The 25,434-nt window shown below is 38.0% G+C and overlaps 2 protein-coding genes and 1 long non-coding RNA gene across 4 annotated transcripts in view; 1 reads left to right on the top strand and 2 right to left on the bottom strand.

The window, feature by feature from the left end:
- Nucleotides 1-23,350, top strand: part of abhd16a (abhydrolase domain containing 16A, phospholipase) — a 36,032-nt gene extending 12,682 nt beyond the window's left edge. Inside the window, 17 exon segments of the mRNA XM_056475625.1 lie at nucleotides 210-295; nucleotides 382-455; nucleotides 4,062-4,152; nucleotides 4,154-4,170; nucleotides 4,270-4,384; nucleotides 8,144-8,245; nucleotides 8,381-8,444; nucleotides 8,534-8,583; nucleotides 13,227-13,350; nucleotides 13,455-13,559; nucleotides 15,829-15,892; nucleotides 15,986-16,042; nucleotides 16,125-16,187; nucleotides 16,280-16,356; nucleotides 18,413-18,511; nucleotides 18,600-18,646; nucleotides 22,759-23,350. Of these exon segments, the coding sequence (XP_056331600.1) occupies nucleotides 210-295; nucleotides 382-455; nucleotides 4,062-4,152; nucleotides 4,154-4,170; nucleotides 4,270-4,384; nucleotides 8,144-8,245; nucleotides 8,381-8,444; nucleotides 8,534-8,583; nucleotides 13,227-13,350; nucleotides 13,455-13,559; nucleotides 15,829-15,892; nucleotides 15,986-16,042; nucleotides 16,125-16,187; nucleotides 16,280-16,356; nucleotides 18,413-18,511; nucleotides 18,600-18,646; nucleotides 22,759-22,842 (1,319 nt within the window). The 3' untranslated portion in view covers nucleotides 22,843-23,350.
- LOC130243450 (uncharacterized) lies at nucleotides 14,282-16,209 on the bottom strand. 2 transcript variants are annotated; one of them, XR_008839139.1, is made up of 2 exons: nucleotides 16,078-16,209; nucleotides 14,282-14,904 (listed from the first exon to the last, which is right to left on the bottom strand). It is a non-coding gene; the product is annotated as an uncharacterized LOC130243450 (long non-coding RNA). The 2 variants fall into 2 exon arrangements; XR_008839140.1 differs by having other exon boundaries at nucleotides 14,282-14,901.
- Nucleotides 23,351-24,829: 1,479 nt separating the features above from the next.
- Nucleotides 24,830-25,434, bottom strand: part of vars1 (valyl-tRNA synthetase 1) — a 43,391-nt gene continuing 42,786 nt past the window's right edge. The window contains exons 30-31 of the mRNA XM_056475195.1: nucleotides 25,116-25,265; nucleotides 24,830-25,032 (exon numbers count right to left, since the gene is read on the bottom strand). Coding sequence (XP_056331170.1) covers nucleotides 24,964-25,032; nucleotides 25,116-25,265 — 219 coding nt within the window. The 3' untranslated portion in view covers nucleotides 24,830-24,963. The remainder of the gene's footprint in view (nucleotides 25,033-25,115; nucleotides 25,266-25,434) is intronic.

Below are 25,434 nucleotides of genomic sequence, written 5' to 3'. Positions count from 1 at the left end.
AATATCATCTTTTAGTTTAACAGAAGAAAGAAACTCGAATAGGTTTTGAAAAAGTGAATAAATGACTACAGCGTCCTCATTGAACTGTCCCTTTAAAATCTCTTACATTTGACTTGGTGAAAGCTGCAGAAATCTTGTGTAAAGTAACATGTAATACAGGTGTGCATGTGTCTCATCTTTGTTTGTGTTTTTCTGCCGTCGCTTGTCAGGTTGGGGACGCTGGAGAAACCCTGAGTACCTTCAGTTCATCAGCATACTGGAGGAGACCAGGAACAACCACACAACAAACAACAAGGTGACACAGTAGCAGAGCCACAGGAACATTCCCATGGAGCTTTGCTTTTAATGAGGCCATTAAACAGTTGATTGTGTCCCCTGCAGAAAAAACTGGCATGCTTTGACTTCGACTTCAAACACTGGCCTGCTGATTTCAGCTGGAAAGACGTTAGTAGTCCGTGAGTAAAGCTCTTGCTCTCAGCCTTTCTGTTTTAAAGGAGTTAAGTGAATTTTTTTAGCTAGAGCATCAAGATACAGAAAAATAAGATAGTTGTTGTTGTGATATGGCTTAGTGCAGGTTGCGTTTTAATGTGCTACCATTTTCACAGTTATCATAGTTAAAACTAAAAATTTAAACATAACTTAAACCCTCTTGTTACTTAAAAGTTTTAATTTAATTAAACTTGATGTACTGAAATAACTTAAAGGAAAATAAATAATAGATGGATTAAAAATTACTACTAAAAATACATGTAAACAATTTGATAAAATGTAAATAAAAACACTTAAAGGGCACCTATGATTTATAAGCTGTTTGAACAGAACCATGTGTGGGTATAGTGTGTCCACAGTCCTATTGGGGTGATATAAACTCAATAAGTCTCTTTTTTAAACTTTCTGACGTCAAAATAGGACGTCCAAATCCCTCCCATTTGAAGCCCATCGCAACGTGACGTAGGAGTGCAGTTTCCCTGCCCACTGAATTGATTGACAGCCACCTATTAACATGTCTCCATAATAATGCGTATAATCATCAACAAGACAGGACGTGCGCAAAGCAACTGGGATTAAAAGATCTGTTTAGCTCGCTGTGATCAGCTGCACCTTGAGAATGAGTTTTACAAGTTTAAAACAGTGCATGTTTGTAATAAATTGTGATTTTACCGTCTTTACTTTATCACCACAGCCGTGTGTCAGTACAATTATAAAAGAAGACGCTTCAATCCCAGTTTATAGACGTTAAATCGGGTTTATTTTTTACATTAACATAACGGATATCCATACAGCAGTGGATATTAATGTGTATCCTGTCACATTTGCCATGCACAAACAGTGCAAAGTTAAACGCGCATGCTGTGTGCCTGTGAACTTTCTTAGGACGTTCCGTGTTACTCATCGTTGCAGAAAGGTTTGAATTACCTCCACAACAAATACATTAAATAATCAATAGTAGAGTTCTTACTGTAGTATTTCTCACAAACGTTACGTGAGATCTGCTTCCTTCATGTCTGTCACTGTGCTGTTTATCTGAGGCAGCCGGAGATTGAGGCACACTCTGACAGGCAACGGTGGGTGGGAAGAACTAGCATTAAAGGCACAGACAACAGCTACATAGTGTTCAGAGCAGAACATTCCAATATTCTGAAAGCTATAATAACTAATCTGATGAGTGCTTTGAGCTGAAACTTTACAGACACATTCTGGAGACACAAAAGACTTATATTAAAGAGCCCATATTATGGGTTTTTGAAAATGCCCTTCCATGTAGTGTGTAACACAGCTCTAAGTGAAGTGAAATATCCAGCTAAGGCTTAAATCTGTAAGTGTACAGTGTTTAAAACTATTGATTCATCTATAAAAGAGTCGACTCATAGTGCTTCAAACGAGTCGCCTTGATAACGAGGCAGCCACAAAACACAAGCCTCGCCAGTAGTTACGCGCGCAAACCAGGGAGATTTGAAACCTGCGGCCCCGCCCACTAACACAGAAAAAACACTAGACACACACACACAGACGCCGCCGGTCCAATGAAGTCACGCTGTGCTCAGATGGATAATATTGACAGTCTCTACCCAAAGATGAGTTGTTAACCTGGTACAGTACACGCGGTTACTCTTTATATTCTCTTATCACATGTAAGCCACGTTAAAAACGCGACGCGTGCCGCTTTGTTTACGGATTTAACGTTAAAGGCTTTTGTGAGCTCGCGTTCCACTGCCGTTTGTCGTTGCTATGGCGATCGATCGTAAGCTAGGAGACAGGAGACTCGTGTCACTTTCCCTAGTTCTTCTGAGGAGCGTTGTGTGTGTGTGTGTGTGTGTGTGTGAGAGAGAGAGAGAGAGAGAGAGAGAGAGAGACTCGCGTCGCTTTCCCTAGTTCTTCTGAGGAGCGTTGTGTGTGTGTGTGTGTGTGTGAGAGAGAGAGAGAGAGAGAGAGAGAGAGAGAGAGAGAGAGAGACGCGTCGCTTTCCCTACTTTTTCTGAGGAGCGTGTGTGTGTTGTGTGTGTGTGTGAGAGAGAGAGAGAGAGACTCGCGTCGCTTTCCCTAGTTTTTCTGAGGAGCGTTGTGTGTGTGTGTGTGTGTGTGTGTGTGTGTGTGTGTGTGTGTGTATGTGTGTGTGTGTGTGCGTGTGTGTGTGCGTGTGTGTGTGTGTGTGTGTGTGTGTGAGAGAGAGAGAGAGAGAGAGAGAGAGAGAGAGAGAGACTCGCGTCGCTTTCCCTAGTTCTTCTGAGGAGCGTTGTGTGTGTGTGTGTGTGTGTGTGTGAGAGAGAGAGAGAGAGAGAGACTCGCGTCGCTTTCCCTAGTTCTTCTGAGGAGCGTTGTGTGTGTGTGTGAGAGAGAGAGAGAGAGAGAGAGAGAGAGACTCGCGTCGCTTTCCCTACTTTTTCTGAGGAGCGTTGTGTGTGTGTGTGTGTGTGTGTGTGTGTGTGTGTGTGTGTGTGTGTGTGTGTGTGTGTGTGTGTGTGTGTGTGTGAGAGAGAGAGAGAGAGAGAGAGAGAGAGAGACTCGCGTCGCTTTCCCTAGTTTTTCTGAGGAGCGTTGTGTGTGTGTGTGTGTGTGTGTGTGTGTGTGTGTGTGTGTGTGTGTGTGTGTGTGTGTGTGTGTGTGTGTGTGTGTGTGTGTGTGTGTGTGTGTGTGTGTGTGTGTGTGTGTGTGCGCGCGCGTGTGTGTGTGTGTGTGTGTGTGTGTGTGTGTGTGTGAGAGAGAGAGAGAGAGAGAGAGAGAGAGAGAGACTCGCGTCGCTTTCCCTAGTTCTTCTGAGGAGCGTTGTGTGTGTGTGTGTGTGTGTGGGAGAGGGAGAGGGAGAGAGAGAGACTCGCGTCGATCTCCCCAGTTCTTCTGAGGAGCGTTGTGTGTGTGTGTGAAAAAAGCCTTACACTATGAAGCGCGTGTGCACTGTGACTACTTTTATATAGTTGATTAGCTGCTGGGCATTTCACTCTGTCTCGTGCTGAAGCCTGTCACTGTCGACCAATCGCAGCAGGCTGTCATCGGTCCAATCAGCGCAGATTAGCTTCGCGCTGAGGAGGGGGTTGGGAACAAATGAATCGCTGAACGATTCATATGGGAGTCGTTGGGATAATTAGGTAAAAATAAATGCAGATTAAAAGACCATCAAAGTGTTTTATGACCTTGCATGCATATTAGACTGTTGTTGGAGACCCTTACAACCTAAATATGACCCTATTTCATGTATAATATGGGCTCTTTAAATCTAAAAAAAGAGGTAAAATAAGTGCCCTTTAAACGATTAAAAAGACAGAGGTTTTACATCCAATTCTGTAACATGTGACTTGAACATCTAATTACACAACAGTTGTGTAATAAAACATTGTACAGACAGCAGTGTCATCATAACAATCCCTGTTTACATCGATTATTGAAAACTAAAATGCAGTGTTATACATGAAAAACCAAAGTTTGTTTTCAGGCTCCCAAATGGACATTGTCATGTAAACTAACAAACAAAGCGCATACAAATGTGTCTGTTTTTATCCATGAGACTGCTGTTGTGTAGTGAAGCCTGCTGATTTCTGATGTTCGTGCACTTCTTCTGTTCGCAGGAAGTCCTCTAAAGGTGGCGTGTCTTTGCTGAGGCCTGAACCCAAACACAGAGGAGCAGCAGACACTGTACTGAGTTCAGTTCGCACACTGCCCCTGCCACATCCTGAGGTGTTCATATAAAAACAAGGATTTTGAATAGAGGTCATGATTTTCTCTCTTACAATCATTCATTATTGGTGGTCATGTTGTGTGTTTTGTTTGGTTTAGTTATGTTATTGCTCACTCATTTGGCCGGAGGATGCTGTACCCGGGCTCAGTGGGTTTGCTCCAGAAGGCCATGAGACCAATGTTACAGCAGGGCCAGGCCAGACTCGTAGAAGAGGTAACACGCACATGCATGTTCTCTTATCCCAGTAGACATAATCTCATAGACGTAATGATGTTTTACACTGGTCGCACGTATCAACCCATCTATTGATTCGGAGTGTGATTTAGGCACTTTAGCCCATATGTTCTGGACATGGCCATCTCTTTGGTCATTCTGGGGTTCAGTATTTCTCTCTCTTTCAGCCATCACTTCTATAGATATAGAACCATCACCTATTATTGGCCTGTATGGTGTGATGCCTGATGATTAAACATTACCCACTTACTTTTTAAACTTTGTGGCCTTTCTTACTTTGCATGCTAAGCGTGTAATTTTATTAAACTGGAAGAGCTTTAGCCACCCTCGCATGTACAGTGGCTGAAAGTATTTTGTGAAACTAAAGAAGATTAGATACTCCTTTCAAAGACATTACAGAACATTTGTTAAAATTTGGAAGCCCTTTTTTTCTCATGTTAAACTGTCCAGCTGGATCTTGACTGATCACCCTTGCTAGCTCTTAACAATTATAATAGATCAGTAATCTTTCATTACTCGAATTACATTGAGATTGTTGCATAAATGTAGACATCTGTCGTGCATATACAGTTGAACCAGAAGTTTATATACACTGTATAAAAAGGCACATAACCATTTAAAAAAAAGTCAGATGTTAATGTGACTAAACCTTTTCTCTTTTAGGTAAATTAGGATTATCAAATTTGTTTCTGTTAGGCTTAATAGCAGAATAATGAGAGAGAGATTTTTTGGAGAAATTGTTATAACTTTTCCTGAAAGTCAAGTTTACATACAATAAGATTATTATGCCTCTGAAAAAATGCTCAGATGATGGTGTCAAGGTTTTGGAAGTTTCTGATTGGCTAATTGACAACATTTGAGTTAATTGAAGGCACAACTGTAGAATAGTATTTAAGGAAAACCTCAAACACACTGCTTCCGTTTGTGACAACATGTGAAAATCAACAAGCCAGAATCAACAAAAAAGCCAGATTACAGTGTTACATTTGGAGGACAAAGGGGAACGCTTACAAGCTTATGAACACCGTCCCAACTGTGAAGTATGGGGGCGGGTTTTGGTGCAGGAGGGACTGGTCCACTTCACAGCATAGATGGCATCATGAAGAAAGAACATATGTACAAATACTAAAGCAACATCTCAAGACATCAGCCAGGAAATTACAATTTGGCCACAAATGGGTCTTTCAAACAGACCATGACCCTAAGCAAACTGTCAAATTAGTTAAATGTGCTTTAAGGACAACAGAGTGAATGTTTTGGAGTGGCCATTACAAAGCCCTGATCTCAATCCTATAGAAAAATTGAGGGCAGAGTTGAAAAAGCTTGTGCAAGCAAGACAGCCTACAAATCTGCCTCAGTTACACTAATTATATCAGGAGGAAAGGGACAAAATTCCTTCAAACTATTGTGAGAAGCTTGTGGAAGTTATACAGTTTAAAAGCTAAGCTAAAAAAATACCAAGGAAATGTATGTAAACTTTTGACTGTCTAGAAATAAATAAATAAATTCTCAAAAAAAACCCAAATCTCATTATTCTGGCATTTGGCAAATGTAAATCATTTAGGTAATCCTAACGGACCTAAAATAGTAATCGTTTAGTATGATTTACCATCAGACATTTAAAAAAAGTGGTTATGTTCCTTTTTTTAGAGTGTATGTAATTGTGTAGTGTATGTAACAACTGTAGATGTTGTACTTGGGTTTTATTTTATTATTATTTTCATTTATTTATTTATTTTTTTGTATTTATATTTCATTATTATTATTTCTATAAGGGTTGTTTGACATGTTTGTAAAATGTAAAAATGTTAAATAAAAAAACAACAACATATTTTTAGTGTACAAACAGTATATTCTGTCCTCTACCCTGACCCTACCTCTAACAATCTTAATTTTTACATTTTTAAAATACCTCATTCAAATACAAAATAAACAATGCTATTTTTGCTAGTGCACATGAATATTCTTTAGATAAACAATTAATCCATGCAATTGAATCAATTCAAAAAGTTTGTTTTGGTAAATAAAGTATAAAGTCTGAGCATTTGCTTCCACATTTGGAGTGCCAATCTTTCTCTGTTGACTTCAGTTTGACAGCTTCAGCCACAATATTTTTAATACCACACCTCTCTTACTGTTAGTTTGCTATGAGGGAATGATGCACAAAAAGAAAGCCTCATCAGTTTGGCAGCATTGACCATGACAACGGTCTGCTTTTAAATTTGGTCACATTTTATTTTAATAGTCCATTTGTTGAATTGAAGTTACATTGCGTCTACATGCCAACTAATTCTCATTAGATTATAAGTAGACTGTTAGATTGGGGTTGGGGTTAGTGTAAATTGACATGTACTTGCAAACTTTCTTATAGTCAGTTAAAATGTTTGTTGAAGGAGCAGTATCAACAGATATTAAGCAGACAGTCTACTAATACTCAAATGGACCATCAAAGTGTTACCTTCAAATTTTAAAAAAGATTTATCAGCAGTCCAAAAGAAGTATGTTAAAGCACATCCATAATAAAAAAGTGCACCATATGGCTCCAGGAGTTACTAAAGGTCTCCTTTAGCAAATCCATACATTTTTGTAAGAGGAAATATCATAGACTGTAAAAATTTGTTAGTGTACCTTCCGGCGAGCATCCTATACAGTTGTCTTCTTTTCTTCTCTTTTCTTTTCTGATCCATTAGCGCCATCAGCTGGATAGAACTGTGCTTTTTTAATCCTTTGTGTAAAGCTCATCTGAAGTTGAAACAGAAATGTGAATGCAGTGAACAAAAACAAACAAAATACAGTCCTGTCAAACACAGCAGCACTTTGCCATTGTAGAGCTGGAAATGCCTCATGACAAGAAGGTTTGCATGTTAATATTAATAGGTAATAGTAATGATAATAGGAGATAGTTGGCAGTTCATTCCGCTGTGGCGACCCCTGATAAAAAGGTACTAAGCTAAAGGAAAATGAATGAATGTGCTGCTTGATATTTTTCTAGAAAGCTTAAAATAAGTCTTAATTAGTTTTGTTTGGATCAGAACTCTTTTGTAACCATGTAAATGTTCTTTACTGTCACTTTGACTCAATTTAATTCATTTTTCCTAAATTAAAGTATTATTTAAAAAATAAAACATGGTAATGTGGTGGCACAGTGGGTAACACAATCGCCTCACAGCAAGTAGGTCGCTGGTTCGAGCCTCGGCTGGGTCAGTTGGCATTTCTGTGTGAAGTTTGCATGTTCTTTCCATGTTCCTGTGGGTTTCCTCTGGGTGCTCCGGTTTTCCCCACAAGTCTAAGACATGCGGTATCGATGACTTGAATAAGCTAAATTGGCTGTAGTGTATGTGTGTGAATGCAAGAGTGTATGGGTGTTTCCCAGTGTTGGGTTGCAGCTGGTTGGGCATCCACTGCGTAAAACATATGCTGGATAAGTTGGTGGTTCATTCCACTGTGATGACCCCTGATTAATAAAGGGACTAAGCTGAAAAGAGAATGAATGAATGTTGATGTACTTCCAACATACACAGAATACTGAAACAGAATATTGGCTGGAAGTGCATCCGCTGCGTAAAACATGTGCTGGATAAGTTGGCGGTTCATTCCTCTGTGGTGACCCCTGATTAATAAAGGGACTAAGCAGAAGAGAAAATGAATGAATGAATGAATGAATGAATGAATACATGGTAATGTAAAAAGAAAGGTGCATAAAAAGTCATAAGCCCACCTTTGCTTTGTTGTGTTCAGTATGAGGGTCAGCGGAAAAAACTGGTGGCTTGTGATGGGAATGAGATCGACACCATGTTTGTAGACCGGAGGAGAGATGGAGGAGCAGCTGGCAAAACTCTGGTAAGAATGTAAATCTCTTCACTAAAATAAATGTGCCACGACAAGAACTCATCAGCGTGCAACTACAGGGAGATAAATCTGTGTAATAAAATGAGGTTTTACCACAATCCAGCGTTAATAAAAAGTGTATTTCAGGTGATCTGCTGTGAGGGAAATGCAGGCTTTTATGAGGTCGGCTGCATGAACACACCACTCGAAGGTCAATGCGTGCAGCTCAATGTGTCAGTATTAGATTTTCAACCGTCCTGCTTTGGATGCATGTGAAGCCGTTTTCTCTCTTGTTTACAGGTGGATACTCAGTGTTGGGCTGGAATCACCCAGGATTTGGCGGCAGTACAGTAAGTGAACATCACGCCATCTGTTCCTCACGCTGACCTTGTCTTAAAGGGTTTGTTCACCCACAAATGAAAACTCTGTTGTTAATTACTCTCATGTCGTTCCAAACCCCTGAGACTTTCATTCATCTTTGAAACACACATTAAGATGGTAAATAAAACAAAGAAAAGGAGCTTCAGGGGTAATTAACGTATCAGTGCTCCATGGTATACAAAACAAAATAATAAGTTCAAGGCACTCAAAAAAACAAGTGGAAAAAGTTGTTAGTGGTTAGCATAATAAAAAACAGCGCTCATCTTCACCAATGAAGACATATTTGACTTCTTATTTTGTTTTGTATACTAATGAAGATCTTTTAGATGAAATCCAGAAGCTCTCTCATCATCCAGAGAAGGAAATGGTTATGAGACGTTTCAAAAAAGGAACCAAAAGCACTGTCAAAACATTTTATTCGACTTCATTAGTTCAGCTGCAATCATATGAAGCTGTGTATAGAGGATGAGGACGCTCTAGTGTTTCATCTAAAAGATTTTCATTTGTGTTCAGAAGATGAACTGAGGTCTCATGGGTTTGAAATGACATGAGGGTGAGAAATTACTAACAGAAGTCAAGTCAAAGTTTATTTATAAACCGCTTTTTAAAAACAACAAGTGCTTACCAAAGTGCTGTACACACATACACCATCTAAAACAAAGGACAAAAACAACAGACACATGACTCTCATATGGTATTAAAAGCCAAAGAGTAAAAAGGGTTTTAAGACTAGATTTAAAGGAGACCTATGGTAAAAAATCTACTTTTCAAGCTGTTTGGACAGACATATGTGCATGTACGGTGTATAGACCGTCATATTGGGGTGATATAAGCACACCCAGTGCTTTTTTTTTTTCAATTTAACAACATAAAAAACGGTGGACCAATTGGAGCGGTTTTCAAACCGACCGCAAGCGATATCACTAAAGCAACACCCTAGCTCTATTTTTAGATGCAAGGCTCATTGGGCTCAACACAAGATCAATATTCTCCACATTAGCGCTCTAATCGGAATTATTTTTTGTATCTTTAGGTAGGTTTGCAAACATGTGTACTTCTCATTGAGTCTACTTTATACTTCAGCCGTTTGCATTTCTCGCGATCCCAGAAGCTCCCTGTGATCTTAACTAGCATGCGTTTTAGAATTCTAAACATCGGTTTCTATCAGGGTACACTCAAGTCGACGGCTGGGCGCCGCGGACCGCTTCAGAAACCCATGTTTAGAATTCAAAAATGCGTGGCGCGATGATTCGGGACACTTCATGTCTCTGCCGCGCCACAGAGAGTGTCTGGTGTGCCGTGTCGCGACTTCGAGCGGTGCATCCGGTGCCTCAGTCAAAGTTAATTCAGTGTGCGTGGTTATTAGTTTCTGTGTACAAGCTCGGCACTAGAAACTAGCACACAGTTGGCTGTAAAACTGTACAAAGACACAAATGATTTTGTACTCTGCTTGGTCTGTGTCCGAGTCGTACATGTACGACTGAATGCTGATCCTCTCCTCCTCCTTTCAATCTGCCTGTCTGTGTTGCAAACACAGAGCGGGTCATGGCCCCGCCCCCTTGTTACGTTGGGCGGGAAGCCGAAACTAGTCTACATGTGAAGCAACACACCCCTAAATCAGCGAACTGTGGACACGCCCCCAACATGACACTTTTTAACACATTATAATAAAAAAATCTGAATTGTGTTTTGAACTGAACCTAAACTGGCACACTCAGAAGAACCATAATATTAATATTAAATCATAAAAAAGAGGTGAACTATGTGCCCTTTAAAAACAGAAAGGGTTGCGGCCTGCCTAACATGGAGAGGCAAAATATTCCTATGTTTGGGGGCCACTACTGCAAAGGCACGGTCCCGCTTGGTTTTTAACCTTGCGCATGGAACAGCCAAAAGTAGCTGATCAGTACATTTAAGTGCCCTTTATGGAGTGTACAATTGGATTAATGAGGACAAGTATCTTGGTGCTAGTCCATTTAGACATTTAAACACCAAAACCAGAATGAACTAATCCTTATTTACCCAATCTGTCTAAAATTCATAAGGCTTCTTCTTTATACCATGTCTTCTGATATTTTTCGTTGACTGAAATGTTTTCATTTACACAATTACAAGTAAATGTGGTTCAAAACTTTCAAAGTATGTAAATGCAATTCATAACTATTCTAAAACTATATAATCATATGTTTTAGGAATTAAAAGTAATTTACTGATCTGTTTCTCATCCAAAATCTATTGACTTTTGCCCAAAACAACATATTTTATACGTGTTCAAGAGAACAAAAGAAATCAAGTGAATTTGAGACAAAGGGTGTAAACATGGAGAATTGTCATTTTTGGTGAACTGTCCCTTTAAGAAAAAAATAGTGTCATGATTGTGGTAGCACTTTACCATAAGGTTGTATTAGTTTATGTTAGCTAATGCTAACATGAACAATCAATGAGCAATACATTTATTACTATATTTGTTCATGCTAGTTAATAAAAATAAAGTTGTTCGTTGTTCGTTCATGTTAACCCGCAGTGCATTAACTAATGTTATCAAACATGGATTTGGATTTTAATAATCAATTAGTGAATGTTGAACTATGATAAATGCTGTACAAGTGTTGTTCATTATTAGTTCATGTTAGTAAACACATACTAATGAATACTAATGAAACCTTATTGTAAAGCATGACCATGATTCGTCATGTATTTGCCTTAACTAGGCTATATTTTAAACAGTCTTGCTGTTTGGTATAAATGTTTTGTTAGGATTGTTAGATCACACTCTTCATGCCAGATAAATAAGATCTAGCCCCGGATGCCAGATCCTGTCAGAAAATGTCTGTTTCTCTGGTTATCCAGACAACAAGGTAGAGGAGCTGCCTAATACCCAGGGGCCTAGCAGACGTTTTAAAAGTGGAGGGGACAGCTGTATGAGATCCAAAAGTTTAAGTTCATATAATTATTAATCACCCGTTTCTAAATGGTCTGTCTCTAAAAGTGAGGGGGACGTATCCCTCCAACCCCCCCTGCTAATACCCAAACCTGTTAACCAGCATTCTACTGAATTAACAGTCTGCTATCAATATAGGAGTTGACTGAGAATGTTAGAAAGGAGCAGAAGCAGGGGACGAAGTAATGATGATAAAGAAAGAGCAGAGTTTATTGAATAATATTTTAGTTGCGTATGATTCAATGCCTCCCTGTGTTGGCGTGGGTTTCCTCCAGGTCCTCCGCTTTCGCCCACAAGTCCTAAAACATGTGGTATAGGTGAACTGGGTAAGGGTAATGTATGTGTGTGAATGAGTGTGTATGGATGTTTCCCAGTGATGGGTTGCAGCTGGAAGGGCATCCGCTGTGTAAAAAATATGTTGGAGAAGTTGATGGTTCATTCCACTGGGGCGACCCCAGATTAATAAAGCGACTGAGCCGAAAAGAAAATGAATGAGTGAATGATTCAATGATTCAAATCCAACAAGTGTTATTATACCACAAGCAACAGCAATGGAAAATTACTGCCTCACAACATTGTCCAGTGACAATACAGACCTTAAAATGGAAACATTCTCTTATCTCTTACTCTTGAAAACAAGTGTTGCTTAAATCCACACATAAGATTATAACAATATGGAAAAATGAAATAATAAAACAGTAATAATTATAGGAAAATAATAATAAAAAATACAAATAATAATCAAATCATTAACTAATAATCAATAAAATGATATAATGATAATGATATAAACGACTAATGATCATATGATTAAATAAAGTAATTTAATGAAGACTAAATGAATAAAAACAAATGAAGATAAAACACAACACAAATGAATGGTTGCTTTCTTTAAACAAAACACACATAAGTTTGCTACAAGGATTCTCAAATCCTTAGTTAGATTCTTCAGGATTAATTAGTTATTATCATTTTTTTTTAATTGGGACAACTTAAGTTTTGTTATAAAACAGTTGCACCTCTAGAAAACCAACGAGGCAAGACAAGGCAAGTTTATTTATATAGCACATTTGCACAGTCATCCAGGAGGAGCTCAGATTAGAGCTGCTGCTCCTCCACATCGAGAGAAATCAGCTGAGGTGGCTCGGGCATCTGTTTCAGATGCCTCCAAAACGCCTACCTAGGGAGGTGTTCCAGGACACGCTGGAGGGACTATGTTTCTTAGCGGCCTGGGAATGCCTCGGGATCCCCCCAGAGGAGCTGGAGGACGTGTCTGGGGAGAGGGAAGTCTGGAGTTCTCTCCTAAGACTGCTGGCCCCGCATAAGCGGATGAAAATGACATGACATTTCATACACAGTGGCAATTCAAAGTACTTTACATAAACAGGAATAAGAGACAAGTATAAATAATTCAAACAAATAATATAAAAACAGCTTATAAAACAACCTTAAGTTGACATTTTTTGTATAACTGACAACTTCCTTTAAGTCACTAGAACTGCTTTTTCACAAAAATCGTGTGAAAAAGAACAAAAGGAAAGTAGGATTATGCTTTGTTTTGTTTGTAAACGTTGTACAGTGCACATATCCAGTGAAGTGCATTAGTTATCTAGCATTATTTAGAGAATTATGTATCTAAAATAAACAAAATCTTCTCTTCTGTCTTTTCAGGGGGTCCCTTTTCCTCAAAACGAGGCCAATGCAATGGACGTGGTCATTCAGTTTGCTGTGCACAAACTGGGCTTCCAGTTGAGTGACATCATAGTTTATGCCTGGTCGATAGGGGGATTCACAGGTAAACAATGTCAGATCAGCCAATCACAGATCAGAGAACAACCACCACAACACACAACATGATGCATTTGCTATAATTCTGAATGTTCTTCTGCTCTGTTTTAGCCAGTTGGGCTGTGATGTCATACCCAGAGATCCGAGCTCTGGTTCTCGATGCCTCATTTGATGACTTGTTACCCCTGGCATTGAAGGTCATGCCGGACAGCTGGAGTGAGTCTGCAACTCTTTTTCTCTCTGCTCCACTCTCTACAGGCGATAATGTACTCAAAGCAAAGTATTTAAACTCTTTGTGTTTGGGGTGAACAGATATTTAAGTTACCGGAGCTCCTGTTTACTGTTTGTAATGGTGTCAATGATGGCCAGGAGTCCCTTTTGCAAACTATATCAAGTTATATTATTATAATATAATAATGATAATTTTAGCCTGATTAAGTTAAAAATGTTGCTGCACTAGCTGGCTAAAAGAAGGGAAAAAAATAGAAAATGAATGAATAAAGGTGGTATTACAAGTGGATTCTTGTCCACAAGAGTGCTTGAGTGTACTTGAGAAATATCAGGTCAATGTTATGTTGGCGGAAGTTGGCTTTGAGTGCGCATGACCTCATTGCCTCATGGCAGTGTGCACAGCATTTTTTGTAGCTTCGCATTAAAAGATGCATGACTTCAAGATGAGTCTGCCCTGAGCTGAGTGAATGTGCAGACATCTTGAGGAATCCAAAACAGCTCCCTGATGTTAGATCTTTTAGTGTATTTTGCAGGTTTGAGAAACAACAATACATATATTTTATATACAGGTTGTCCAATGCTTCTTAAGTAAATACATATATGTTTTCATTGTGTATGAAATGTTGCATTAAGCACACCGTTAACTTTGATATATAAAATGCAGCTTAAATGAAAGTTAGTTCGACAACACCCAAAAATAATCAGAATCAGAATCAGAAAGAGCTTTATTGCCAGGTATGTTCACACATACGAGGAATTTATTTTGGTGACAAAGCTTCTACAGTGCAACAGCATTACAGAGACAGGACAAAAAACAGGTAATAAATATATTTTAAAAAATAGAAGTAAGTAGTGAATGGAAATATACAAATTGACAAGTGTGTGTACAGCTATATTACTATATACACAGTGTTAAATGTGCAGCTGTTATGTGCAAATTGGCATGTAAAGTGTGTTGTTAAATAAGTGTATATGTGTATAAAAGTGTATAGCAAGTAGTGATGTTGGCTCAACAATTATTATCATCAAGTGTTCATGAGATGGATTGCCTGAGGGAAGAAACTGTTTCTGTGTCGGCCTGTTCTGGTGCGCAGTGCTCTGTAGCGTCGACCAGAAGGTAAAAGTTCAAAGAGGCAGTGTGCTGGGTGTGAGGGGTCCAGAGTGATTTTGGCAGCTCTTCTGCTCGCTCTGGATAAGTACAGTTCTTGGGGAGTAGGAAGGGTTGTACCAGTGACTCGCTCAGCAGTCCAAACTATTCGACGTAGTCTTTGGAGGTCGTATGAATTCATCACCACTATGTTGTTCCAATCCCGAGACCTTCGTTCATCTTCTGAACACAAATTTCAGATGAAAACCAAGAGCTCTCTTACCCTCCATAGACAGCAGTTGTCCAGACGTTCAGTAAAGGAACCAAAAACACTTTCAAAAGATTCAATGTGACGACTTCAGTGGTTCAATAGTAATTATACCAAGCTCCAAGAACAAGTTGTCCCAATGAAATCTCAAGAATTGTGTTGTTTCTGCTCATTTTAAATAATTTGAACAAGCAAAAAATATATATTTTTGAGTGTATATTTTAAGATTTTGCCTAAAAACACTGAATAGAAATGCAAAATGCACAAATAAAAGTGGTTTTCATCCACTCTGGAACACATTTAAATGTGTTCATCAGAATAAAGAGCAAAAAAAACAGTCCAAGGCACTCGATAAACGTGTAAAAATAGTAAAAAGCCTTTAGTCACATGACAAATTCTTAAAAAAAACCTATGCATTTTGGCAAAGAACTGCCTTCATCAGGCTGCCTTCATCCGGGTGACTGTTACCCTGATGAAGGCAGTTCTTTGCCACAACGCATAGGTTTATTAAGGATTAGCCATGTGAATAAAGGCTTTTTAATATTTTTACACATTTATCGAGTGCCTTGGACTGTTTTGTGCTCTTTATTCTGATGAATCCCTTACCCAAAGAGCACCGACACATTATTTAAGCCAGTGTTTCCCAACCCTGTTCCTGAAGGCACACCAACAGTACACATTTTCAACCTCTCCCTAATCAAACACACCTGAATCAACTTATCATAACATCAGAAGAGACTCCAACATCTGAAGTTAATGGGTCAGATAAGGGAGACATCCAAAATATGTACTGTTGGTGTGCCTCCAGGAACAGGGTTGGGAAACACTGATTTAAGCTACCTCTGAGCACTCTTTATTTGACTTTGGATGTTCATGTAAATGTGTGTTTGTTACTGCAGGACCCTTGGTCACACATACAGTGAGGCAGTACATGAACCTCAACAATGCTGAACAGCTCTGCAAGTTAGTCATCTTTATCACCTCAGTTAACTGTAAAAACAAAGTTAAACAGTATGCACTCCTCCTAAATCCTGTCTCATCCTGATCTGATTCCAGGTACCAGGGACCGGTGTTATTGATCAGAAGAACTAGAGATGAAATCATCACCACCACGTGAGTTTCTACAACACACATCTGCACACTCTTACCTGTGGAAGAAACTGTTGACTGTTTTCTGTCCTGTGTTTGTATGCAGGGGTCCAGAAGACATCATGTCCAACAGAGGGAACGACCTGCTGCTCAGGCTGCTCCAGTACAGGTCAGACACCAGTCACACACACACACACACACGCGTGGCTTCATCTGATTCTGCTTCTTCACTCCATTCTATCATGTTTCTGTGTGTGTCAGGTATCCTAAGGTGATGACAGATGATGCTGTTACAGCGGTGAGGCGGTGGCTCGCAGCAGGCACACAGATTGAAGAAGGTCTGCTTCTGTAGCTCATTCATTTTCATTAATGCCTTTTTTGTATACAAGTTATCAATGGTTAATATTGTAAGTTGACAATATTATTATTAACATTACCAAGGAATATTATCAACTTCTAATGTTAACCAATGGCAATCAAATCAGTTCAAATCAAGAAAACAAACGCTGGATCTTTAATTCATATATCATAATGGACCATTTTCACAAGACTGTTATGACGAGTTTAATGGTCATCATAATCTTAAATCCTTTAAAGCAGGGGTCACCAAACTTGTTCCTGGAGGATTTTAGCTCCAACCCTAATCAAACACACCTGAACAAGCAAATCAAGGTCTTACTAGGTATATTTGAAACACCCAGGCAGCTGTGTTGAGGCAAGTTGGAGATAAACCCTGCAGGGACACCGGCCCTCCTGGACCGAGATTGGTGACCCCTGCTTTAAAGTTTCTAATATTTAGATTTTTTTTAAACGTATAAACATTTCTATAAATATATTTATGTATGTATTATAACATCTTTTTGTCAAATTACAAAAAACGAGCTACTGCTTATGCGAGGAGTTTCTAATGCAGCATCTATTGGACTTTACTAGAGTAAATCTGCTGTTATTCTCTCCTCTGGCTGGCGTCATCAGTCTCACTATTTTTTTTCTATTTTCTGAAAGTCTTGATAACACCATCGTGGAGTTTTTCTTTTATTATTTCAGAAAATAGGATTGTAAAAAAAATATTTGTTGAACTCTCTTATTCACTGCGCTCTAAGTGCGTACTTACGTTAGCTACGGTTGCCTTAAAACGTACCGTAGCGTGATTGTCCGCCCTCCCCTCTCCCCCGATGGCCTGCACTCACACTGCATCTTTACATTCCGAGCCGGAGCACGCTTCTGTCATCAGTTTAACAGAAGAGAAGTGCTCTCGCTCAGCACAGCGGACATTGCTTTAGTGATAGTGTTTTGTATTATCTTAAGTCGTTTGATATGCAGTGACACAGTCAAATATTTTGCTGGACAGATCCAGCACTTATGATGCTCATAAAGAATCATAAAGTCCTTGTGCTGCAGGTATGAGGAGGTTTGCTGAATGTGCAGCCGTCGTGCAGTGAGGAATTTGCGTCTTTAATAAACTACGACAGTTTGTGTTCATTGAACAGTAAGAATGATTAATAAATCCTCATGAAAAAGTCCCTTAAAAGTGACGTTGTGTCTTCAGTTTCGGACTCAGGCTCGATTTGCCCTCACTAAAATCATACCATGCCAAAGCCTGACCGGACCGCACTCTGGCATACCTCGACCAACCGGTCCAGGGCCTGCCAACTGAACCACGCCTGGGCCTGATTCAGAGCACTCACATATTTCAAACGAACTGGGAAACACCCCTGGGCATGGTTCGGATAGCATAGTGTGAGTGCACCCTAACCATGATGCCTTCCGCTACTGAGAAACCCGGAAATGTGAAGGGTCAATTTATTAATAAGTAAAATGTATAGTTTGTGTTTAAAAATCTAACTGTTTAAACTGATTACTGATGTTAATATATTGGAATTCTTTCCTCTTCCCTCATCATTTTTATTCTCTTGGTATTGTTTCTCTTAATTGAAATATTTGTTTCATTTCTCCTTTTCTGAACTGAGCTTTTGATGTGATTATGGCTGAACTGTAGCATGTCCTGATCTAATATGTTTTGTTTGCAGAACTTTTTCCCCAACAATTGTTTTGTTTAAAATATTGTTTCAAAAATTCTGAAGTTCGTTTTAAAGAATTCTGCTATAATAGTTTTTGATTTTGCTTGGTAAAGATTATTCGGAAATAAATCCTGGTTATCTTTAGTTGACAGCGATATTTCAACAACTGCGCAACTAACAATAGTGCTTAATCGAATTTAAAATAGTGTGTTTACTAATCAATGATCTAGTTACTGGTTTCATTCTTAATCTATTTATAGTTTTAATTCAGTCTTAGTAAATAGTGAAAAAATCTGTACACGCGTATCTGTGTATGATGTCTTTATGACGCTGAATACGAGTGAATTTGTTTATTTTGTCTTGTGTTTTTCAGAGTCGGTGTACACAGGCTATGAGGTGGATGATGACTGGTGTTTGTCTGTTCTTCAGTCCTATCAGACAGACAGAGAGACACTGTTCCCCTGGAGCGTCGGTATGACACTCTCACACACAGACACACACACAAGCTCATGACACACACAAACACAGCAGACAGCTGAGCGTCTGATCTTCTGTTTCAGGTGAAGATATGACACTCGAGGGCAGACGGCAGCTCGCGCTATTCTTGGTAGGTTGTAAATAATATCATTGTATTTATTATTTATATCCGTTTGTTCTGTTGTAATTCTTGCCGTTCATTTGTTTCATCTCCTTGGAATGAAAACAGTAGAAAGAAAAGATGATGTATAACTGTTATAATGCTTCGCTATAACTTTATCTAATGTTTGTTCATTCTCTTTCCTCATTTTCTAGTGTATTGTTTGTTCTTTATATCAACTCCATATAATATTTGTTCATTGTTTCTCTTTTTGCTTCTATCAATCATTCTATAGTCTGTCTGTTCTAATTTTTTTTATATCCATCCAGCCGTCTTTTATTTGTTCTTTATTATTAATCCGTCTTTATTCTTTCACAATATAATATCTGTTCATTTTGTTCTATAGTTTGTCTGTTGCTTGTTCACTTCACAATCCGTTTGCATTGATTCACTCATGAATGAATCACTCACTTGATTCAAGTTTCGTTCATTATATAATTGTCATTTTTTGGTTTGATTCTTTCATTTGTTCATTTCTAAATTTGCTCTGAGATCACGCATTTCACAAAAAGTTCAGAGAAAATGAATGTGCACGCTAAAACCAGTGCGTACGCCTCCTCCAGATATGACATTTCTAAATAGCAAAGGATTTTAAAATGATGTGCAGCTGTTGTTCCACAAACTTCTCTTCATACCTGTCAACCCTCCTGTTTTTGCCAGGATTCTCCTGTATTTTACCATTCTATCCCGCTATCATCCTATCATTAAGTATTTTCCCATATTTTTCATCTTGAAAGCACGCTGAAATTAATATAAAAATGTCTGCATTCACTTTCTTTCCATTAAAGCTGTACGTCGATCATCACCATGCATATGCAACCTCTGAATCAGCAAAGGGCGGACATGTTTACATATTATTAAGTGTCTTTGTCTGTTTAAACACACACCCCAATCACAAAGTGTTAGCTCCACTTTAAATGGTGTGTATAGAAGCTGATCTGGGATCAGTTTATCATACAGAGCGCGTCCGTCAGTCAGCGCTTATACATGCATTCGCTGATTCAGAGGTTGCATGGAAAGGGTGACGATCATCAAACAGCTTTCATGAATAGAAAGTGAATGCAGACATTTTTATATTAATTTCAGCGTGCTTTCAAGATTACAAACATGGGAAAATACTTAATGATAGTGGGATAGAATGGTAAAATATGGGAGAATCCTGGTTAAACACGAGGGTTGGCACGTATGAAGTGAACAGGAAGTGTTTGTGGAACAACTGTGTTGCAAGGAAATGAAAAAACTTAAAAAATATATATATATTTTCCCATCGTTCAGTTTTTTTTTTTTTCCTCCCACCCATCTTTTCCCCCCCACCATCACATCCCTTCAGGGTCTCCATAGATCTCCACCTTGTAAACGCCTTCTAATTAATAGCATTACCATATAAAAGAACAACATGCCAATATCTTAATTTCTATGCTTGAGAATGAGCCTGCCCACATGAAAAAATACTATAGTAATTTATAGTAAATCCTACAGTGTTTTTTAACCATACTGAAGTAAACTGTATTATACTGTATGTATTATAGTATTTAAAACTTGTTTATTGAATGCTACAGTACACTTGTATATTAACTATACTGATATCATATAGTTCTATCATCACTTCTTTTTCATTTGCTTGTTCTATCATTTTCTCTATGGTCTGTTTTGTCTTTCTATTTCTCATTCATTTCATTATTTGATTCAGTCTCCATCATTTTTTTGTTCATTCGTGGATTGCTTGATTCTGTTTCGTTATTCTACTGTTGTTCATGTAATGTCAGCAAGCGCAAGTGTTTCAAACCACTGCACCTAAGCATGATCCGAACCACGCAGGTCACATGACAAAGGTGATTAGAAACACCCAGGTCACATGACAACAGGTCATGTGATTCAAAGCTTTAGTCATTTCAGAAGCGTTTCGCGACCTGGCAACTGTGTTTGACTGACAGTGTTGGAAAAAAAAACATGTAGCCTAGTGGACCGTGCGTGTGCACAGAGGAACTGTGCTGCAAATGGCACACAATCAAATCCTAATTTGTACAAATACTTTGTCATTTTGACATGCTTTTTTTATAATGTTACTTTTTTATGACCAAAACAAGACATGTTTATTCACCAAGTGTTCATTTGTATTTCAGACCAATGTTAAAACAAAGCACGTTACAAATAACATCTGTAGCTGCATCAATCTGGATTCAAACCCATAATCTCGGCATGCTAGTCAGGAACTTCTACCGCTTCACTAAATCACTTGAAACCTCAACTCTACAACATGGGGTTAAATACCTCAATTTGCTCAACTGTTTCTTTCCTGAAGCTGTTCCAGAGCAATACATAAAATGACCATCGCTGTAGAGACCGGTTTCGAAGCTTCAAGACATTTTCAGTGTTTCATGAAGCCTCACTTTGCCTACTTTTACATGTGTGGATTTTTAGTGCTGTACCGGTACTTTTACCGTACTATTTTCCTTCATTCTGCACTCACTAGATTATATGTTTGTTGTTTCTTTTCTACGGTGATTGGCTCAGTGGAATAATCAGTCCTGTGATTCCCATCCAATCAAATTGCATATAGAAAAATAGCATCAGACAGACCAACCCTTAAGACACATATGCTTTACTACAGAATGTTACGTTTTTAATCACATGCACAAAATTGCATTATGCAGATTTCGCTCCTTGTGTAAACACATCTGCCTGCTTTCACGTCAGCTTATAATAGGTGCATATATTAATGTAATGCGTTCTCATGGTAAATCAATCTAGCATTATAATTTATACTCCATAAATGGCGCATAAATTAACTGTCACTTAAAAACACTCTTACAAGAAAATGGCACCACTGCAAACTAGTGGTGAGCAAAGCGAGGCTTCATGAAACACTGAAAAAGTCAAAGCGAGTGTGTTGAAGCTACAAAACATTTCAAAACCCATCTCTACAGTGACACCTAGTGGTCATTTATGTATTGCTCTGGAACAGCAAAGAAACATTTACGCAAATTGAGGATTTATACTTCACATTGTAAAATTGAGGTTACAAGTGATTTAAAACGATGAGAATTCCTGACTAGCACGCAGAAATAATGGCAGTGTCCGAAACCGCATACTTCCATACTATATAGTTCGCTAAAAATGGTATGCGAGCCGAGTAATATGTCCGAATTCAGAGAATTCGAAAAACAGTACGTGAGAAGTACCAGGATAACCTACTACTTCCGGTGAGATTCTGAAGTGTGCATCTGATGCACGCTGCGCTATCAAGTGAAGCAATGCAACTGACGTGGGTAGGTCATGTGATCATGACAAAATGGTGGATGTGGTACATCCGAGTTCCATTCATACTGTATAGAACGTACTTTTCTAACGGCAGAGTAGTACGTTTAAATTCAGTACCTACTGGGTAGTAGGTGATTTCAGACACAGCCATTGTGTTCGAATTAAGGGAGATGCAGCTATAGATGTTTTTAAATGCTCTGTTTTTATAACTTATTTTGTTTTAACATTGGTCTGACATCCGAACAAACGTGAGTGAATAAATATGTCTTGTTTTGATCATAAAAAAATTAACATTAGTTTAGGAGTATTTGTACAAGTCAGGATTCGAACTCAAGACATTTGCATCACAGACCACTAGACTACATTAGATTTTTTTCCGACCCTGTCAATCATCCGCAGATTTGCTACTTGCCAGGTCTCAAAATGATTCTGAAATGACCTATGTTTCGAAATACTTTAGTCACATGACCAGGGTGTTTCAGATCATGCTTTGGTGCAATGTTTCGAAACACTTGCGCTACAGGATCTCAACAGTGTCAAAATCAGCCATTTCTAATGTAAACTACTTTATTCACTGTATAAGGTGGAACCATTTTCAGTGTAATAATCCTTATTCGTGAGTACTTTTAGAAAGTCTACTTTTTACTCATACTTTTAGTCTTTACAACAGATACTTGCTACATTTTACATTTGCTCTACATTTTTCGGCAAGTAATGGTGCTTTTACTTGACTATGATTTTTCAGTGCTCTTTCCACCTTTATTTTTCAGATTTACAGAATATTATGTTAACCTGGCTTTATCTGTTTGTATTTCTCTCAGGCACGGAAGTATATGCGTAACTTTGAGACGACGCACTGCACTCCACTCCCTATTTCTGAGTTCAGGCCTCCCTGGAAACTGTAGAGGCGCTGAGAAAGAGCACTGGAGGTCAAAGGGAAACAGACATACACGCCGGTACTCAGAGTCAGATCTACAGGGTGGCAGGGAGCAATTTAGAAGTAGTCATTTGTCTAAATGTGACAGGGTTATTCGTTTATGTTTTGTTCGCATGGTTTGATTGAGGCGTTTTAAATTATTGGTTGTGCTCTGCCTGCACCGCAGTAGGTGTTTAACAAGTGAGGGTCAGAAATGTGTGGACGCTCAGGTTATGTCATGTTTGTTTCTTTTGAGAGACTCAATGATGGGACAGATGATCTCTTGCCTCTTTCTCAGTCTGTTTTCTTTTTTAAATTGACTTTGTGAAGCACTGTAATTATGAACAAACCGTATCGTCAAACAATGTTCTGAATGTTATATTACATATGAATATTCAATGAAAACCGGGGAGACTTTTTGTGGTTGAATTCCTCTATATAATGTCATTATTTGTGTTTCACACACACAAAATAAAAGTTTGTTATTGTAAATGAAATAGTGTTGCTGTATGTTTCTTGACTAATCTACTATTGACCATTTTATATATTTATGATTTAGAGTTTGAGTAAAATGTAATTACTTTAATTCTGTAAACTCTGGATGACATTTTCAAATTTAAAATAAAACCTTAACCCCTACCGCAGTTTATAAACCAGAGAGTTTTTATATAAAATAAATAGGTGAAAATAATCAATATTTGGTGCAATGACCTTGATTTTCACTCAACAGTGATTTTCAATTTAAACATTTGTTATTTTCAATATCTGAAAAAAGTAGTCCTCTAAGTGACAGTGAGTACCTGTACACCAGTAATCCGATTTTACAATTAAGACAGTACTCTGATTAAGAGTCTACCATGTAAACAGATTTTTGATTAATCCAATAAGGGTCATAATCGAACTAAGCAGAAATCGGATAAGGACATGTGGAGTATGCTGATTTTAGTCCCATTATTGAAGTACGGTACAGATATGTTAACACAAACTATTACTATGATTAGGATTTTCACTGCATTTTGCGACAGGATATTCTATACACACACGGCTGTTTGACACCATTCTTGGTACCTGCCAAGACCGTGAAGGACTACAGACACTTGCATCGTGAGATGTGGAAGGTTTTTTTTTCCCATACGGCCTACGGTATCAAATTCTATAAAGACAACACTCTTCCAGCAGTTCATACTCTCATCCAATATCTCGTTTGTCACGGGGGGCATGCATGAAATGTTCCTGAATGAAAGTAAAAGTGCCAAACTGCAGTTAAAGTCAACAAATTAAAAAATGAAACACCCTAAATTACATGTAACTCCAGAAGAAACGTGGATATTGTATTGACACCATGATGTTAATTAAGTTATGAGCTATAACATGTAAAACGGGATCATGAAAGGAACATTCAAAAAGCAACTCATGTAAACACATTAATCTTATTATTGTCTTATTCAGATTAAGGCAAATCATTTGACTACTGATGTCAATGTAAACTGTCAATGTTTTTATTTGAAATTTGGAAAAAATTATTTTAAAAAAAATTTAATTAAGGCCTTATGTAACAAAACAAATATTAACATTTTTCCTAAACCTATATCCTTTCCAAATATTATATATGCATTTTTTTAAGCATGGTTATTATTTATTGTTAATAAATGCTTTGTTTTGGATAATCCAAGTTAAAAGAACATTTTGATTATAATTAATATTCAATATTAACAAAGTAGTAAAATAGCACATATAATTAGTTTATTTTAACATAAAACTCATCCAAAATGTACTATTATTATTATTTTTTTCATTTATTTATTCACATAAATGTATATTTTACGAATGTCTAAATATATTTGGTTTGTTTGGCAACAACTTAAAATGGGTTTTTCATGCATTTTATGTATATAACGCCCTATTAAAAGTAAGAAAATGCTATATATAATGTTTAATTGAATATTAAAGTCACTATACAAGAAAATTCATAACTATTTAATTTAAGATTAATTTTTATTCAAGCTTCCCCACATTACTGTTTGCTAGGCATGACTGACATTGAACACAAAGGAAAGAATTCAATGAAAAAATTCATAAAGATACAAAAAAAAAGCATGAAGGTGAAATGTTACATCATCTTCCTGAAGTTCTCTATGGCTTCCTTCACCTTCTGCAGCTCCGCTTCATTCTGCCTCAGCTAAAAAAAGACAAAAAAATCCCTCAAACACTGGTAAAAACTGTAATTCAAGCCCATTTTCCCTTCTCCTCCGTCATATTTACCTTCTCAGCATCAGCCTCCTGCACTTTCACAGGAACTTTCTCCTTGTAGTCGTTCTTGGTCATCTTTTCCTTCATCTTCTCCATCTGTTTCTCCAGCTCGCCTCTCTTGGCCGTCAGTTTGGTGACCTCCTTTTCCAAGTCAATCAAACCCTGATTCAAAGGAGGAAAAGACAAGGATTAACAGAAAAAGCTCATTACGCTCATTAAATGTGATTCTGGAGGCGGTGAAATCATTTTCAGACACAAAGCCAAAGCAGATGATATTTTTGGAGAATGATATTTAAATTGAGTGTATCTCCTCATTTCCGGATGATTCATT

This window comes from Danio aesculapii, chromosome 16 (genome assembly GCF_903798145.1).
Source record: "Danio aesculapii chromosome 16, fDanAes4.1, whole genome shotgun sequence".
Taxonomy (NCBI): domain Eukaryota; kingdom Metazoa; phylum Chordata; class Actinopteri; order Cypriniformes; family Danionidae; genus Danio; species Danio aesculapii.
This window is presented reverse-complemented; position numbering and strand designations above follow the sequence as displayed.